At 41.0% G+C, this 20,080-nt stretch overlaps 1 protein-coding gene across 3 annotated transcripts in view; it reads left to right on the plus strand.

Annotated features, from left to right (window-relative positions):
* The window catches only part of PPARG (peroxisome proliferator activated receptor gamma), a 58,043-nt gene extending 44,832 nt beyond the window's left edge, over nt 1-13,211 (plus strand). For all 3 annotated transcript variants that reach the window (XM_065687091.1, XM_065687092.1, XM_065687093.1), the window contains 3 exons: nt 1,891-2,090; nt 5,322-5,772; nt 12,617-13,211. In XM_065687091.1, the coding sequence (XP_065543163.1) occupies nt 1,891-2,090; nt 5,322-5,772; nt 12,617-12,864 (899 nt within the window). In that variant the 3' untranslated portion in view covers nt 12,865-13,211. The remainder of the gene's footprint in view (nt 1-1,890; nt 2,091-5,321; nt 5,773-12,616) is intronic.
* The last annotated feature ends 6,869 nt before the right edge of the window (nt 13,212-20,080 follow it).

Genomic DNA, 20,080 nt, shown 5'->3' on the forward strand with positions numbered 1-20,080 from the left:
TTAAGTATCAGAAAAAAGATCTGTAAATGCTATAAAATATTCTCAGTGAGTTTTCATTCTATTTAATTCATAGAACACTCAGACTTGGTTCATTTTACATCTTCCGGAATGTCTAAATGCAGAGATCACAGCAAGGTTCAGTGTTGCCAACCTCCAGAGCATGGCTTTTAAAAACAAACTGAAAGGATTTGTGTTAACTACAAATAAGAATTGTTAATAGTGAGAGAATCCATTTTAACTGCAAAATGAAAGTACCAAAAGAGTGTTGAGCCACAGTGCTCGTGGCAGCAGATGGAGCTGAACGGGTTCCTCTGTAGCTGTGCTGAATCCTTACATTTGCTTATTTCAGGTACACTCAGTACAAATATGAACTCTCCTTTCTGAGATCATTTTTTTGTGCATCACTAATGTCACCATACACTCACCCATTCACACTGCTGCTTTTCAGGGTGGGGTCAGTCTGAGCCATTCTAGTACCTCATAGGAACTAACCTGAAGTTAAGAACTTCTCTTTAAATATTTTGCTCTTGGAAATGTCTGTAAAAAGAATATCTCAATTTCTACCTGTTGAACTTGGCTTCCTCTCAGGAAGCTTTTTATTCACTCAGAGTACTTGAGCAGATCTGAAATATACAGCATGCAGCACTCAGACCGAGTCTGCTGACAGAGAGCTGTAATGTGATTGTAAAACCAACCCACCTTGTTTCTAGAGGCATGAAATAAGAGATCTGGTCAATAAGTATAATATCTGACAAACACGGTTTGGGTTTTGGTTTTTAGAACAGCTAATTATTCTTGAATAGAAGTGTCATTTTTGTCCTTCAGCACACTGCAAGCAAACACATGAAAGGAAAGTGGCTGGTTGTTTCCAAACTAAATGTCCCCTGTATGATCATCCCTATGTAGGATCTTAACAGCACTTTTGCTTTATCCAAGGAAGACACTAATCACTGCAAAACTATTTAGACTATTTCTCTTTCTTTCTAAGGCCAAAATGCAAACCTTTATCTCTTCCTCCTGTTGTTTGTTTGGATGCTCTTTTGTTTTGTTTCTGTAAAATAAACCAAATTCTGTTTCCTGAACTATCATGCAATAAATCAGGCTTGATCTTGACAGCTCATGTGAAATATTTTCCAAGTCAGTCCCCATATGAATGAAGAGTGTCTTGGAGAAGAGGCATATGGGTCACAGTGGGAGGTTTACAGCCTGCCTTGGTCAGTATTGAGCAATTGTGAGACCATATGAGTAGGTAGAACCATTTCCTGTTCTCTCAATACTGCATGCACATAAGAGTTACATGAAGAACTCAAGAACTCTGCTTTTTTTCTGGCTTTTGTATTCCCTCTACAATTCTTTCTCATTCCTTAATTCATTTAGTAACATTTCAGAGCACTTGCCACGCTAAGTTGCGTTGAATTATTTAGGAATTTGTTCCTGCAAGGCATGGGAGTGTTTTGTTTCTAAACAAATGAAGAACCTGAGATCCATACAGTGATTTGCCCAAAATAATACAAGGCTGAAAAGTGGTTCCTACCCTCAGCCAACACCATCTTTATATCTTAAAGATTCTTTCTGTTTTATTTAGATTGGAGGCAGAACCAGTGGTTTTCAGCAACGCTCTCAGGTTTGCATTTCCAAGCAAGATATTGTAATCTTACTGTTTGGGCACACAGACGATTTCCTCTTTGAGATGTGTTTGTTTGTATTTCTTTAGAGCACTTCCGCTGTTTTGCCTTTATTACTGGGGAAAATCATCTTTTTCTTGCTTGCCTAAGTACTGTTTTAATAAAGACTTCAAGAGCTCATAACAAAAGGTGACATAAAAAGCAATTCAAATGTGCTTTTTCAGGTGCAACTATAGCTGTAGTAATCGCTTGTCATCTTCTTCAGCCATCAGGTTTGGGCGAATGCCACAAGCGGAGAAGGAGAAGCTCTTGGCAGAGATTTCCAGCGACATCGACCAGTTAAACCCTGAATCTGCTGATCTACGAGCACTTGCCAAGCATTTGTATGACTCATACATAAAGTCCTTCCCTCTGACCAAAGCCAAGGCGAGGGCGATCTTGACAGGAAAGACGACAGACAAATCAGTTAGTTCCCTCTGTTTTGTTTTGGGTTTTTTCTGCCTTTCTTTTGAGTAAATTATTTACTACACAGACAGCACATCTTTGAAAAACCCCCTTTGCTGTTGGCAGTTCCATATTTCAAGCTGTGTCTGAAACACAGGAAATGTTTTCAGATAGGATAAGTAAACATTATTTGAAAAAACTCCAAGTTCACCTAATAAAATATTTGAAACCAGTACAAGAATGTGAAGGTCACCTTAACCTTTTTGTATTCTCTGAGCCTCTCTTCCCGTTTTCCTTCTCTTCCACCAAAGGTTATCTGCCACATCATCTGTTAAGGTGGCTATCTCGCTGTCAGCAATTGGCAGCTGTACTATTCAAACATCTGTATCACAGCGTATTATCATAGCTTATTATCTGTACTACCTGTTCCCAAAGGAATACTCTTTTCCTAAGTGTCAAATGATTCCCAGTGCCAACAGCATTACTAGCCTTAAATATGATGCTTATTCTTATGAAGCTTTGATGACTTCCTGCATTTAAGGGGGTTATCTTGGATCAGATCAGCATCCTGTGCTGGTGCAGTTTCAATTTGAGGGGAACGTACAGGAAAATCTTTGAAAAGTAAGGAATAGGGATATATATGTTTGGAAACTTCACTGGCAATATGTAACAGTCTTTTCTAGCAGTGAGAAGGATAACTGATAATTATGGGAGGTTTTTATTTTTGTCACTGTTTTAATGCTTAAAAAGAAAACCAGTTTTCCAAGTTTTATAACTCTTGCTTTGGTTTAATTGTCCGTTTTACAACAGACACCGAGGTTTATTTTCTTTAATAATTTCAAAGACAGGTAAGAATTTGGAGGTGTTTTAGGCTTTAAAGGTGGCTAAAATAATAATTCAAATACTGTCTCTAATCTGGTTGCACTCCTCACGTCAAAACCCAGATGTGGTGGACACTTACAATTTGAGTAGCCTTTCGTCATGGAGTATATGAAGTTTTAACCAGCATAGTTTCTTTACTCTGCAGAAAGCTGCTGTGGTAGGTCCACTTGAGCGGCACTGCTTTTTCCAACTCTTTTCTCAGTTCCCTCTCTATATCAGAAACAGGGGAAAGAACTAGCACAGCAGTTTAGGGGTTTTATGTGTGATCCTAATAACTATGTACCTGCACTGGGAAACATTCTTTCTAAAGGACATGTTCATGCACAGAATTAATGACTTTGTTGTACGTGGTGCCCCAACTTCAGAGTTTCTGGAAAGAAAACAAAGGAACGACCCATTAGTACTGAAACATGCTTTTTAAAAGCTTCTTCTCGTCTTTTTAGTCCACTATTTTACATATGTGTACAAACACATATATACAGATCTGTATAAAATGCTTTTTCTGCAGCCAAAATAGCATTGCATCTTGAAAACCACCTCCTCCTCCTGGCTTCTCTCAGTGCTGTATGTTTATTTGTTCAGTTTCACACTGAAATCCTAGTGCAAGTAGGAAAACAGTGTCACACCTCACCCTCTGTTTAACTGGATCTCAGGGGCTGGAGCTATGTTTGCCTGTCATTACTGGGAAAGTCACAGCGCTACTTTCCTTGGTCCTGTAAGCAGTGGAGTATGGATTCAACCAACCTGTTTTGAAAGCTGAAATCCTCCTGTGCAGATGCTATTGCTCCAGAGCTCTGTTTTCCAGTCAGCTCTCCTGGTTAGGAAAGCACTGCCGGCTTTCAGCCCTCCCTCCTGCCCAGTGAAAGCAGCCGGAGCTTTCTGTTTGATTTAGCCTGAAGCAGATGAGTGGACACTTCACAGTCTCCACTGGCAGAACTATGGGAGTAGTAACCTCACCTGGCAAAAGGCAGCCCCAAGCTCTAAAGAAAGTACCTAATTTCAGTTCTAAGAATCCCATAATAATTTAGCACTGAATAGACTTTAAAACTGGTTTAATCCAATAGGAACAGAACTGTAGGAGTTTCCAGGAGGTGATGCTGTGGGAGAGGACTGCTGACTACAGTTAGGAAGGCTTGGGCTGGTTTGGAATCTGTTCTTCAGTATATAGTGACTACAAAAGCAGGAGAGAGAGCACCCATGTGAACAAGGCATTAGAATGAATTAGATATGTAATCGCAAGAGATCTTAAATTAAAAAATGCATTTCTCTAGCCCATTTGTTGAATAACTCATTGTATTTAAATTAATTAACCAGCTATGTTAACAAAGCTATTCATATCAGTGAGAGTTCTCAGTGCAGCAATGAGCTATTTAGTCCTTTATCCTCCAAGGAAAAGATTCTTCAGATAAATTCAAGAATTCCCCACTTAGCCATTCCTTTAAAACCAGGAGCTTCTTCTGCACATTCGGAAACAGATTATTTCCAGATCCTAGCAAAAGTTTTCCTGGCACTTCTTTTCCTGGTCTGCTTTCAAAATTGATTTATTGCAGTTGAGTTTCTTTCACAGTCAGACTCATTCCTGTGTTCTGAATTGTGCTCCTGTAGTTTGTATCGCGTTGGTTCTTTTCTTTCCCACTGCCAGCTTGTTTGAGTTTAAAATATCCCAACTTTGTTCTTGTTAAAGGAGTTAGCAGCAAAAGGTTACATTTATCAGATAACCAATACCATAAAGTTGATATTAGTTGCAGCATTTTCTAGATGGATAGAACTTGCAAAGAACATGACAGTATAGGAAGTAATCGAAGAGTGAATATACTCTGCCTTTCTACAGAAAAGAAGTTACATCATCTGAAGTGCAAACATGTCCCTGTTCTCTGGGTAGATTCTGGCTTACAGAAGCCATTAAAATTCAGGTAAAAGGAGGAACATTTTAACCTTGTTGCAAACTCCAAATTCAAATTCAGATGTTACAGAACTTCTGTCAAACAAACACACCACCAAGAAAACCAGTTAAAAGAAGGGGTAAAGAGAACAGCTATTTTGAAATCGTGTCCTTTACTTCCCTCCCACAAGTAGTGAGAAAGTACCAGCCAAAGCCCTGGGTTTAGAATGCGGATTCACGGAACTTGTGAGAAGGCCCTAAGAACTGTTTGGCCTTTCTGTAAATCATTTTAACACTGTGAGGATATTTGTTTTAATAGGTTTATGAAGGTTTAACCCTTTGGGGTCAGCTACTCTTGCTGGATTCCTCATGGACTTCCCAGTGGTTTTGGCTGAGGGACACCTCTGTGTGCTGCTGCAGTTTCTCAGGAGGCAAATGCTCATAGAAAGGACATTTGAAAGTAAATTGTCTTTTCTTTTTATTTGCAGCCATTTGTTATTTATGACATGAACTCTTTAATGATGGGAGAAGATCAGATCAAGTGCAAGCACGTGTCCCCACTGCAGGAGGAGAACAAAGAGGTAGCAATTCGCATCTTCCAGCGATGCCAGTTCCGCTCGGTGGAGGCAGTGCAGGAGATCACGGAATTTGCCAAGAACATTCCAGGTTTTGTGAATCTTGACCTGAATGATCAAGTAACTCTCCTGAAATACGGGGTCCATGAGATCATATATACTCTCCTGGCTTCTCTGATGAACAAAGATGGAGTTCTTGTATCTGACGGACAAGGATTCATGACACGGGAGTTTCTGAAGAGCCTGAGAAAACCTTTTTGTGACTTTATGGAACCCAAGTTTGAGTTTGCTGTGAAGTTCAATGCACTGGAATTAGATGACAGTGACCTGGCAATATTTATAGCTGTCATTATACTAAGTGGAGGTAAGTGCTGTCCTGTTTGATATGATCTTTTATATAACAGAATTGACACTTTTCATTCCTGTGCAAACGGGAAAATGCTCAGTGCTGCGGGATGGGACTGTATTTACGTATAGGTTTTGATTCATTTTCACCTTTCATGATGTTGTTTGTCCTTTTTTCAGTTTCAGGCAGAACCTGAGAATGTAAATGACCTGCTATTAATGGTGGAGCTAGAAATGCCTGCTGAGTCAGCAGTGCATTCAGTTAGGAAACAAAATCAGGACTGACTCCCTGAAAACAGGAAGGGTGGAATTTCACTGGCAAGAGCTTCTGAAAGTTATAAAGTTCTGCATGAGCGTTTTAACCTGCAATTAGCTTGTGTGGCTTGCTAATTGTACACAAATAGCTTTGACTCCGTAACTGTTTCAAAATAGGTGTGGAATTTGGCTTCCAGGATTGTTATGGGGTTTTTGATGGTTGTTTTTTTCATTCGCGCAAGGTTTGGTTTGCCTTTAAAAGAGGGGAAGAATGCATTCCTCAGGAAAACTATGCTCTCTTAATGGCTGAGAAAAGCAGGCATTGTATGTCTGCTCTGGTTGTATTTCTAAGATGCCCTGTTTGCATTAATCTTTATGCGTTATGCTTTAGCAAACATGAACTTGCAGGCCCAGGTCTCAGACTACATGCATTCTAACACTTCATTAAACAAGACACTGAATTTTCAGCTTGTTTGAAGACAGTCGGTGTGTTCTATCTGATTCAAGGTGATGTAGCTCCTATCTTTTGTGAATTACTGACTGCCAACCAATTTTAGCTCGTTTATGAAACCTTTCCATTGAGAATCTGAGAGATAAGACACACAGTTCAGGTTGTACTGAAGGTCTCTTACTTCAGCCAATGCTATCGAGTTAGTGATGTCGCACAAAGAACATTCTACCTCACTGATTTGTGTGTATTTTGACTTAGAATGATTCTGCAGCAATCAATGGGAGGAATGTGCTGAATGCTCTGAATTCAGATCCTCCACAGAGGATGTTGTTACTATATTATGATTAAGCAACCAAACACAACCACCACTTGCTATTGTTCTGAAACCAAACATATTGAATGTGCATTGTTACCTATACCTTCGTGTAAAATCACACACAATTACTCCTGGCACTGTGTTTCATTCAGTAAAAATGTGGTATCACAATCTGGTTTATTAGACTAACTAAAATCCACTTCAAACAAGGGCACTTCCCAGAAGCCATTCCCTTGTGCAAACCTCTGAACACAATGATCCCTGAGGACTCGGAATTAATTCAGGAAGGAAAAATATGCTATTGGTGTATTTTTGGTTGGCTTTGATGGGGGAGGAGAAATTATCCAAACCTATTAGGGCTTTCCCCAAAACATGCTGATGTTTTGCATTTGCTAATATAATGAAATCTAAGAGATGAGGAACAGACCTCTCAAAATCCACTCCTAAGTGAGAAAAGGGACCTTGCAGTCTGCAAAGCTGGGTCTTTGGTGATGCCTGGTTGGCATTGAAGGAAACAGGTATCATGGAACTGATCTCACATGTTAGATCTCAGGAGGACAGTGATCTACAGGAAAAAATGACTCTGTCGAAGCAGATTTATCAGCAAGTCTCTTTTTAAAGAACAATTTGTAAACAGAGGTCCATAAAGAACTACTCAATTTTAATAGTTCTTAAATAACCCTGAAGCGAAGCCAGATAAAAATATAAATCCATATAAAAATCAACAAGTCCTTTCTTGGAAAACCCCTTAATTTCTTGGTAGCAAAGATCTCTCACTCACTGTCTTTATTCAGAACTCTTTTTATTCCTCCCCCCCTTTTCCCCCCAAAAAAGCATGATAGTTATTTGCAAAAACTGAGTTTCTCTTCTGAAAACAATTAAGCTTTGCAGGCAACTAGAGAATGGCTTTTATCACGGAATTTACAGTCAGGTGTGATGTATATTGTCCTGTATGCATTCTGGGGGACTATGATGTGTGGTATGGAACTGAAATGTGATTCCTCAGGGGGCTCGGATGCCCTTGTTTCTGCAAGAACTATAGGAACACCGAGCCAGGATGATTTCATTGAAAACTGGTTTTCAAAGCCATGTGATATTACCTCAAGGCCTTTACTGGCTGCAGGAATACTCTCATTCTTAAGTCACTTCAGGAGATCCTGTGCACAAAGATCTTAAAAAGCAAAGCACTTTGTGACACACAGAAAGATCCTCACCAAAAGCTCTGATTCAAAGTGAATCTGTCATTGCCTTGTGAAATGACGTTCATTCTGCAGCTCCACAGCACGCTCTCTTATGCAGCTCTGTAGAGCAGAGAGAAGGAAAAGCGGAAGATAACGATTCCAGCTGGAACATTACATGCAGAAAGCTTTTCACTGTGAAGTGTGTTTGGAATTTGCCACAAAGCCTGTAAAAGAGCTCAGCCTTTTGACAGCAAACCAGTTGTTTTGCCTTATATGTGAAAAGGCAAAATACTTCTCTGCCAATAATACGCTGACAAATTAACTGTAACATCAACAGAATGAAAGTATTCCTGCTTCCAGTGTCAATCATTTGAGTGTTCCTGAGCTGCTCAGTGCAGCCTCACTGTCTCAGTGATTCCAAATGTCACTCTGAACACATCATTACAAAGCTGAAGAGTTATTCTTAATGTCGGTTCACTGTGCTTTAAAACAACAGTGTAAATGGACCACAAATTCTGGTATTCCGAATTTAATGCTGATGAGACAGAGACTGTGTGTGTGAGTGGTAGGATATTATAGGATATTACCTTGGTTTTACCCAAGCAATGCTTTATGCCCTTAACAGCAATGCCAAACTCTCATTACAGTGTCCTTTTACTTATGGTAACTTTGATAAATATGTATATTTGGTAAAATAGGATTTGGAAAACTTCTTTCAATGAGATACTCCCTGTTGTATTCCGCTGAGGCATATCCTCAGCCAGTAGTTAGTGCCATGGTATAAATGTTAAAGAACTTGAAGTATCTTTAAAAAGATGATATTACCAGAAGTCTGTCATAAGAAGGTTTAAGGAGAACAAGCTGGATATCTGTGTTTGGGCAGGAAAGAGGGTGGCCCAAGCTACTGGGATAATCCACATTTACAAACAGCAAACTCACTCAAGCAGGTGGTTGTTAAATAAAGGAAAAGCTCAAAAGGTGATTTTGTAGCATGTCCACATAGACTTGAACTTTTGTATATGATCTGCTGCAGCGTTTAGGCTACAGTGGTGTTTGGGAACTGTAGCAGGGAATACCTGTGAAGACTCAGACTGTGTTAGTCTGTTACCCAGAGGGGCAGTCAGCCTGGTACCTGGGCTCACCAATGTTCATTCACTTCTGTTTCTGAGTGTGTTCTTTACAGCAGTCACTGCTCTTGCTTAAATATTGCAGTCAGTAATTTTGCTGCAATCTGAGATCAGCAAAATTTGATGCGTTATCACTGAATAGTACCAAGGAATAGTTCATAGTTGACTGCTACACAAATCCTGCTCTGCAAAGCTGTTAAGAACAAAGAACCATTTCATAATCAGACAAAGAACTGCAGATAACCACTGTGGGCTTTGAACCACAGTCCTGGGGACTACAATACACATTATAGTCCTGAAGAAAAACCTCGGACTGCTGAGTCATATCTGCCTCAGCAAAAGAAGTAGCACAGTTGTGCAGTCACCCATATCTTTGCCTGTTTTATCGTATTAAGATTCCAGAATGTGTATTTGAATGCAAAATGCACTCGATCACAGGCACTAAAATATTAAAGTATGGCAGTTTCATATGTGAGGAACAGAAACCAAATTGTAATTACTGTTAGGGACATGAAAGAAGCACCCAAATCTTTAAGGAAATAACGTATTTTTCCCTGACCCAGTATAGAACATCAATTCACGCAGTCATGCAGTTGGCACTCAAACCTAAGGGGCTAATGGTCACTTCTGTGACCATTTTCTTCCTTAGAACAGCTTCCTGCAGAATTTCCAAACCAAATGAAACATCCGTATGACAATGAATGAAACAAAAGAAAAAATTCATAAAGACAAGTAGTAATGAAAAGAGAAATGTGGTACCCTCGTGGCATAGTCTGAATGGATAAAAGGCAGGTCAGAAATGGCACATAAAAAGGTTAAACTTCCATCAGCAATCTTCTGTATCAGAGACGTTTAACAGTGGTGTTCAGTTTGCTTTTAGCTGTCTCTCACCATCATCATTTCAGCTCTCTTTCCTTTAGCCTTCTGCAGCATAATGTCACTGTAGAGTAAGAAAGTCCTGCTGCCACTCACTGGGGCTTGTCTTTCATTCCCCTCAGCACTTCCCTTGCAGACTTCTCTGTGAGCTGTCAAACAGCAATTCTGTCTTTCTTAGCCTCTCCAAACGCCTCCACCAGTGTCACATCTTGTTTACGCCCATTTCTGGTACATGTTTTGGTGCAGTAGCCCAATAAATCTAGAGCATATATAGTTAAGAGCATCTTAACAACATGAAATATACCATAATGTCTGTATATTAAAGCTCTTGCCTCTTATTTCCTCCCCCCCCCCCCCCGATTTAGATAAGTTTCTTGGAAGAGAAACAGTATTTTCCTCTGTAAGAAGTTTTTACTGAGAAAGTATAACAAACTGTCAACACCCAGAAAATAATGTCCATATCCTGAAGTTCTCATTCATGAAAAATCTCTCTTGCCTTCAATGGGAATTTTCCTTCCTCTCAAATTGGCTTATTTAAAAATAACATCTGATTATCTCCTAGGTTTTTGTCATAGTCATCTTTTCTGACCCTAGTTCCACTGGGTCATTATAAACCCATTAGACTGGGGTTTTCAAAGGACCTTAGGGCTTTTAGTTGCTTAAGTCTCACTGAACTTCAACTGACCTTGGGCACCCCAATCTGGGGGCTCCTTGGTGAGTCCCAGACTCAGTACTGATCTCCCGGGTTTGCCTCCTGGACTGTGCTGGGGAGCACAATGCTTGAACTGGGTTTCACTGCTGAAAACCTCACACCCTAAAACTTCCCATCATAAAAGAAGCAGTGGGCAAAGGGAGATTAATCTCAGAGGAAATCAAGGCCACAGGCTTTGAGCTTTCTGATTCTTTCTGTCACTGAGCACTGAGTCATACATAGTTCAGAGTCCAGCTGCAGCACAGAAGTCAGATTTAAAGCTATCGCACCCAAAAGCCAAAATCATTAACAGCTTTCACGTCCTGAAAACTGGGAAGTTTCTGAAAGGTATAAGGAAGGCAGTGGCTCTCCAGCACATGCAGTAAATGGAGGTAACAGGAAACATCTCAAAGTTACCAAAAATTCTCTGAAGTTTCTGTAAAAATGACTTGAAAATCTTGCCAAAGGGCATTAATGAAGTAGCTGTTTGTTTGGAGACAATGTTCTGCTTGCAGAATATTAACTTACAGACTTTCTGAACCATGCGTTATGGTACTTTAAACTTGCAATCATTCCGACTTCCGAAACCTCTCCCCAGCCTCCCCTCTTTGAGACTTAACTGTCCTTTCCTAATCGCTGACCTGCGTGTGTTCGTGGCTGTGATACTCGTTTGGTTTCAGTTTTAGTTCGCACTGCAGTTTTTGGTCTGTGGATTAAAACCCCAATGTGTTTATAAAGAGCTTTGTTTTCTCTCGGCCTTGTTCCTACTATACAGCACACGCCAGGCCGAGTTAGTAGAACTGGATGCACAGAAAGGTTACTGAGATGACAGGAAATAACAGCCTATTTTTCACCATTTTAATATAGCTCAAATTTGGAAATATTGCCTTAGGGAAGTGATTTCAGGCCCTGTTTTTATTGATTATAAATTGATTATATAACTTCACAGCAAATGTCATTGAAATCATCGCCTGCTTTTCCATTCTGATGGTCAGGATGAAGTTACTTCAGCAGTAACACGTTACTGGTGTTCATTGTCATATGTCAGGATTTAATAATGTTAAGCAACTTTATCAGTTTTCATGGGTGTAGAATCAAGTAATTTATTGCCTCAAGTTAGAAAACAAATGTTACAAACAATGTTAACTAATAATTGCAAGCACTTCAGAAGGTCTGTGGGGGGGGACGGAAATAACAGGATAGCTGTTATGATGAAAGATGCTAGTGGCTAAAAAAGAAAGATTTTGCTTCTTGCTGAAGAACAGGATACATCAGAGATAATCCTGAACCTTGCAGCTGTGGCAGTGCAAGTAGCTGACCAGGGCTCTGAACATCCGTATGGAGGAGAGAGAACTCTGTGTTGGCATGAGCCCAGAAAAGGCATTTTCTGTGCAAGCCACATCTCTCAGTCTTCCACTGCTATAAGCCTTTGGGGCTGAGCTGATGCTAAAAGCTACCGTGAGACTTCTTAATGGCACCTGGAACTTGGGTGTGAAGAACTGAGCCTGTGGTTTTTAATCCCCCAAGTTAGTGTGACTGCACAAGTTGAATTTATGGCCTTTTTAATTCGATAGGTTAGCATCCCCCATAGCAGGAGACATTTTTAATGGTAGTAACTGCATGCAAATTCATCTGAGTATACGTTGATGTGTCAGGTAAGTGAATTAATTGACACAGACTGTTTATGCCTCAACTGTAAATCACTCTTCCTTTCCATAAACACTCCCAGGTATTGTACGAACCTGCCTCTGGATCTGCACCACACAAATGCTCAGACTGTTTCTAAGATTACTTCTAAAATGTCTTTGAGCAAATTCTAGTAAAATCTTACAGCTAAACCCATTTGTCAAACAGTTCTCAGGAAGTGCTGAGTGGAAGTGCTCAATACAGTAAGAAATCTTTAAGAAACAAACAGATTTAAGAAACACGTTCTTCATAAACTTACAGCTCCCCTTTTTCCCCCTAGATCGCCCAGGTTTGTTAAATGTGAAGCCCATTGAAGATATACAAGACAATCTGCTGCAAGCTTTGGAGCTCCAGCTGAAGCTGAATCACCCCGAATCCTCACAGCTCTTTGCAAAGCTGCTGCAGAAAATGACGGACCTCAGACAGATTGTAACGGAACACGTGCAGCTCTTGCAAATCATAAAGAAAACGGAGACAGACATGAGTCTTCATCCACTCCTACAAGAGATCTATAAAGACTTGTATTAATGACCATAGTAGTTCTGATCCGCTGACATAATGTATGTTCTTCAGATTGCACTATTTCTTGGAGGAAAAACTTTGCATACCTAAGAAATTACTGTGAAGCAGCATTTAAAAAGAGAGAGCTTAGTATAGTAGATCTATTTTATGCATATTGTTTATAAAGATACATTTACAATTTACTTTTAATATTAAAAATATCTATATCATAAAATTGTTGGCAGTATTTTCAGAATGGATTTTTTAAATACCTTATTTCTTACAATTGCTTGTGCAGTATGATTGATGCTTCACGGGTTGGTTCAGCATGCAGTTCCATTCGCAACTGAGAAATAAACATCTCCTTAAACATTTCTAGGGAAACGTTTGGACTAGTATGTTTGATTTTGTGCTCCCAAGGCAGCAGCAACGAAATGGAATCACGGATGAGTGGAACTTCCTAGGGGAGTTTCAGAGGCAAAAGTTAAAACGCCAGATCTGACAATGTTTGTGCCTACCCTAATGTAGTTTCTACACTGAGAGAGCTCTGTGGAGAGGTTTGAGTGTAAGAACAGGCCCATCAGCTGTGGGCGCACCCCAAAACTAGGTCCCATTTCACGAACTCGTTCATATGCTCTGCTCATGGCTCTTGGGAAGCAGTCTTTTCCCAAGGCCCGTGCCCCAGCAGGCAGTGCTAATGCAGCTGTCAGTCACTTGGCTGAGTCTGCAGTTGGTTTGTGCAAACCACTTGGCCTGAGACCTTCCCACATTATGTGATGACCTATCATTGAACAACATATTCAGTCCCAAATGTGCAGAATTGGAATAGCATGACTCCTCCTAAACTAAAGGAAGGTTTAAATTCATTCTTTAAAACATACACCTGTAATGGAAACCCTACTATGTTAGTTTGACTTGAGCCATTGCTGCTTAACACTGGGAAGGAGAATGCTTTGAGGTGTCCACTGCTGTTAAGACTGTGAATTTCCTTGTATATGTTGCCCTATAATGTCACCAAGGTTTCCACTGGCAGCAAAGCACAAGGAAATGAATAAATCGAGCAGAAGGTGAATTTACTTACACTATCTTCATTGGGTATTCTCAGGACTGGTGTGAGATTCCCTTAGATTCACGTTCGGCGTGCCTACATCTGCTGTTTGTGAATGTGCCCCTGACAAAGTCACAGGTGTGATCCACGCTGGTGGACCAGAAGAGGGAGTGCTGGGGGGAAAAAGCCACCAATTGTAATGTTTATATTGCAGTAAGGAGCCATCCTCGGTTTAATATCATTAGTTTCCTCCCCATGCCCACATTTTATTTGTGTAGCAAAAAGTGTGCCTTAAACTTAGAGAGACAATTTCAGTGGTGCTACATAACTGGACCAAGAGGTAACGTAAGTGTATATGTGAGTAGACTGGATTTTCAGGGATGATAAATTGGCCTTAATCCCAATGGAGACCTTGAAGTTCTACACTGGTGCAAACTGTGCAATAAATAGGCTGACAGAGGCAAATAGTAAAATAAATCCTTCAGCTCGTGCCTTCTACACCTAGAAATGTTTCCTCCTAATTTCAGATAACCTCCGGGCCCATGGTCAGTAGTAGGAGTTATGCCCACCAGGAAGTTTGGAGAACTGGATCATGCAGCCTCAAGGTTTAAAACCCAGGGGTGAAATTGCACTGAGATGAAGTCATTGTAAGGCTGAAGCGAACAGCTTTGATCTTCACCAAGTTCACAATGAGATCATTCCAGGTAACTTACAAAGGGTTGCCCTACAGCAAATGGAATATTGCATGTTAATGCTCAAGACTGCATGTTTCCTGCACATTCGAAGCTAGTAGATTCACACATGCTAGCAGAGTATCAGATTCTGAGGGGAACATATGTTCTCTCTTCTCGTTTTAAGCTGTTTTCCACTGGACATTTGAAACTTTGCCATCTATCCCTTAGTGGGAGAGCCTCTATTTAGCTGCAGAGTTCATCCCCCCCTGTAGGAGGACATATCAGCAGTTAAGTGGCACTGACATGGACCACAGCTCCAACACTGCATTCCTGTAATAGTAACACACAGCAATAAAATCCAGTTTCACATTCATTGGCTTCACTAGAAATGAGACTTCAGAATTAGTTTTAAATAAAGAAGAACTCTAGGGCATGTTCTTGTGCAGGTAACATTCAAACTTGTTTGAAAAGGACAGTGGAAGAGATGCACTGACAACAAAAGTAAGTCCATTACATCGTAACAGAAACTGTGTAACCAAGAAGCACATTAACTCAAAGAGCTTAATCCTACTTTAGTGCAAGTAGTAGTGTTTTTGACAGTAGCGGTTTGGCAGTGATAGGGTTTAAGCCGTTCTGTCCAACATGGACATATACAATCCATATATTCTGAGAGTGGCAGCATGATCATATTCGTAATGGTCTGAGGATAAAAGAGAAGACAGTTTTGCTGGAAGAGGTGTTATCCTTTATTAGGATGAAGGCCCTGACTGCCCCAAAGCCTCCTCTTTTCTTTCAACTGTATAAACGGCTCTAATAAACTATTGTTCTTCCTACATCACGTCTTCTCTTACATTTTGATAATTATCCATCGTGTTTTCCTCAAGTGATGGAAAATGTTAATTTTCATGTGAATTACTAATCACAGAAATGTTCTGATTCGAAACGGTTACATCATGGTTAGGAAGTTTGGCCTAAAATACTTCTCTACAAGAAGAGGTCTTAAGGGAAAAATGTTCATTTCATGGACAATCACTATGTACTAATTTAGAACAAATGACTGTTAGGAGGATACGAAAACATTTTCTCAAAAAATAGCATTTTCTCTTGTGAATTACATTCAGAATTTTGATCTAATTGCAAATACTTTCTGTTTCTATGGGACATTATTTATTAAAAACAAAAGAACTTGCTAATGGGAGTTTCTAAGTAGGCTGTAACATTTCCAGGCTCTCTGGAGTTTTGGTTAGAATGGGCTATGCCATAAATGAACAGTTTGTTTTTTGATCTCCAGTGCTACTAAAACCATTTCACAACTCAAAAATAGAAACAGTCCGCTGGTACATGCCTGCCTTTGAAGAATTTCATTCGCCTTGTGTTTTACTGTCCTTCCTTACTCATCTGCTCCCTACAGCGCAACATCTTCAGGGCCGATGTGCTCAGTTCAATCCTGGTACATTCCCACAGGCTTTAAAGCTTCTGAGCTGTGATTCTGTCTTATGTTTTACACCCATCTGCTTTTCAGCAGAAAAATGCTGGAAGTAAATCCTGGTCGGAGAATGGCATCCGGTATAGCTACACCTATCCGCAACTCTCTGCCCATTTCCCTCACCGTGCCCAGCATCAGCCAGTCATCAAACTGCTCCAGGGTCTCTATGGAACAGGAAAAATTACCTTCTTCAGACAAAGTCCATTGGTGACCATTTCTATAGTAAATATTGCTGTGAGTGGCCTAAAATGAAAACTTAAATGAGAGAAAAACATCACCATTTTTATAGCGAAGGCAGCTGAGACCATTTTAATCACTGTTTCCATAACAGCGAAGAAAACCTGTTTATCCTACTCCTGCAGGTATCTCACTGCCTTGCAGCACTGCATGACAGGAAGCAGTGGGGTTGTGCGTTCCTACCATAACCTTTTCCCAACACAGACAGCCCTTCGGTACTCTGAAATAATGAAGCCTAGAAAATGGCCTTCCTGACAACTGTTGCCATGACTCGTGTTTCCAAGCTGTGGAAGTGCCACAGGCCTGCCCTGCCCCTTCACTGCAGCATACGTGCTCCGGGCTTCAGTTCACCAGCGGTACAGTTAAGCCCTGGGGGATCAGGATTTAATATTTGATCAGCAATTGTAAACTCTCTCTCTCGAAGCTGAGTGCATCTTAATGGGGCTTCTTCCTTTTAAGTACGAGGTAATACCTCTCCCTTCACATCAACTCTGTAAACATAAGCAACACAAAGCTGCAGCTAGAGATTTGGAGAAGCGAAACATAAATGAGGGTCAAACCAACCCAGGCTCCTGGGTCAGCAGCTCAGCCGTGCACCTGCCAAATGCTTCAGGTTTTCTTTCAAGCACTGAGCTGAAATGATGTGCCTCATCTGAAATCCCATTCCAACTGCCTTGCCTATGGTGGTTAAAAATCAGCTGCATAGCTGTGTCTCCAGCTACATAAATGCAGCTCTATAGATGAATACCGTATATATGAATACTGTACGTTCACCTTTGTTAGCACAAAGTAGCCCTGAAAATGCTGATGATTGTAGGGGAAACAGTTTCTGAATTTCACTGTGTTATGCAGGGCATAGACAGGGAATGAGAGCAGCACATCTCGTGCACTGCTCACAGCCTTCAAGTAAACAAGCAGTAGCCAAAGACTGACGGAACAACAACAGGAAGTAAGGAAAGGATTCCAAACGCGATACAGTACTATGATACATGTGTATGTGTGTACATAAGCAAGGACATACCCAACACTCATTTACAGTACAGCTCCCAGCCAGACACCCCTGCTAGCAATCTGTGGGTGGAAGAACTCCAGACAGTAAAAAATAACTGCAGCTTGTTACCTTTTTGCTCATACATTCTGAATACAAAATAGAGACTGCTGTATCTCCAGGATAAAAGAGTATTTAGGTAGAAGCCTTTTTGCTTCTGATCAACCTGCCTTGCCACCTGATCCTCTATTTCATCAGCCCTCTTTTGCTACCCCCCTGCTTTGAAGACGTAACTATTCCCCCTTGGTTTGAGGCACATATCCTCAGGTCTGGGTGTCGAGCTGGAGATGGGTATGAGCAACGGCAGCTCCAGATATGCAGACGGCGCAGTTTCATTGTGTCTGCCCATCCACCAGACCTGGCAAACCACACTCTGTGTCAAGGACTACACAGAGTACCCCTGTTTATGATACCCCAGTGTCTGGGCCTTCGTGTACTGGATAAAAGCTGCACACTTGCAAAGATACCAATCGTTCTTCCCAACATGCACAGTTGTACGTTGGGAATGTATCCTCTGTCATGTGTAATCTTGGGAATGTATACTAATTATACTTATTCGTATGCAAGGCGCCTAAAGTTCCTAAACAAGATTAGGGAGTCCTGCTGTACTTGGCCTTACAGACACCAGCACTGCTCCAAGGAACTCTGTAAGAGTGACAGAGTACTGGAACAGGTTGCCCAGGGGGGTTGTGGAGTCTCCTACACTGGAGATATTCAAGGCCCGCCTGGACAAGTTCCTGTGTGATGTACTGTAGGTTACCCTGCTCTTGCAGGGGGGTTGGACTAGATGATCTTTTTAGGTCCCTTCCAACCCTTGGGATTCTGTGATTCTGTGATTCTGTGAACACCAGACAAGGCAGACAAAGGGAGAGAGCAGTAGTGAATTTGATGTTGTCCTAACCAGGACCCACAGAGAAGGAAGAACACCCAGCTTAGCACCCAGCCTGACTGCGGGGTCTGCCTCTCCCAGGTTTTCCCATTTTCACTTTGCAACAGGCATTGTGTTTGCAAGAAATTTTAGTGCAACAGCATCTATATATTAATATGCCCCCAAACTATGAATGGTTAGTTCAGTTCACACTCTCCTTCGTGGCATTTGATGGATCAAATCCTGTGCTAAATTACTGCAGGAACATAGTCTCTATGCTGTAGCTTATCCAGCCCATAGAGTGGGACTTCTTTGGGCAAGCCTTACTCTGGGCAAACCTTATTCAAACTATTAACTCTCAGATCTTCAGGGTTAAATTCTTCGGGACTTCTTTTAAACGAGAAATGGATTTACTTCAATGGATTTTGGCTAAAATCAGTCCTCAGCTCTCAAATGGGACAAGTTTCTAATTAAGATTTTGTGAACTGAATCTAACTTTCAGCCCTGCTTTAGAAAAGGGCCCGTATGGTAAAGCAGAAGTAGAGCTTTAGCTGCAAATGAAAATAGCTCTTCCACTGAGACACAATACTGTTTGAGGACTTTCTTTTTAATTATGAAGCTTCCTTATTGTGCTGGAAATGGGTAGCATTTTCATAACAGCATTGGCCAAGAGGAATAGCCATTGCTCATTATATTGTATGCTGTTACCCAACAAGGTTTTTTTAGTTCAGTGGAAACAGCAAGGGAAAACTGTAGTCTCCAGAGGCAGGGGAGGGAAGGAGAAATACGGAGCACCATTGGTTCTCACACTGGGAAGAGCTGGCAGTGCAGGAGAAGATCTTGTCCTGCTTGCTGCAATGATGATTAAAGCATTCTGTTGTGTCAGCATATCCTCAGTTTGTTAGTGCTAACTCTCAGCTGGCCATATCCTGCCAGATTTGCAGGCAAAGCCTGCCAAGCCATCTCAACAAAAATGTAGCTTTAAATATTATAAATGATGCTGCATTTTGCTGTGGAAATGTTTCCTGAAAAGGCTGTTCCAAAACATCCTTTATTGTTGGGGGAGGGGAGCAAAAGGGGCCTGGGAGAGGGAGGAGGGAGGGAAAAGAACTACTTTTAATAGACTTCTTTTTCTTTTGAGGCCAGAGATTCATTTCACATCATTCTCTAAGACCAAATGGATATTTTTTTCCCAGTGACTATAAAACATTACAGTAATAATTTTGTATGTAAGTTTTGGCAACTAAGCTTGGGGTGGGAGGAAGGACAGAGGGCATCTTATTTTATAAAGGATTGCAGGGAGGGATTTTGCAATTGATCAGTTAGCAAAATCTTCTTGGTGGACATCTGTTTGCTGGCAAAGGAGAGCTCTCTTCTTCCTGTTGTACTCAACACAAAATCCCGGCGGAGCAAAGGAGGTGGCCCTCAAAGGTTTGGGGTTTAGATCAAACAGAAGGATTTGGGCCTCTATCTGATAACAGGATAATATCTCAAACTGTTCAATGGAACCTCTCCAAATCAGCTGCACTGGTGAAACTCTGGTTGCTAGGTTTCCTTCTTTATACGTATATGACCCAGATCCAAAACCATGGGGGCAAATCTGCATGCGGAGTTCCAAACATTTGTGCAGACACCCAGAGAAGAAAACTCAAAGCTGTTCAAATCTGGAATTTCAATTGTGGCCCATTTGTATGGGGAGGATCTTTCACAAAGAACATGGTCTCACAGAAGTCCTTCACAGTTCAGCCTCCAAACAGACTAAATCAAAAGGAAAGGAATGATTAGAGTCATGCAATGTGATGGATTCTGATGCGGCGGATTCTGATGTGTTCCGATATTGCCCATTGCAACAGTCCACCCTAATGTGCTGGGAATCAAAGAA

The sequence above is a fragment of the Lathamus discolor genome, chromosome 7, assembly GCF_037157495.1.
Source record: "Lathamus discolor isolate bLatDis1 chromosome 7, bLatDis1.hap1, whole genome shotgun sequence".
NCBI classification, from domain to species: Eukaryota; Metazoa; Chordata; class Aves; order Psittaciformes; family Psittacidae; genus Lathamus; species Lathamus discolor.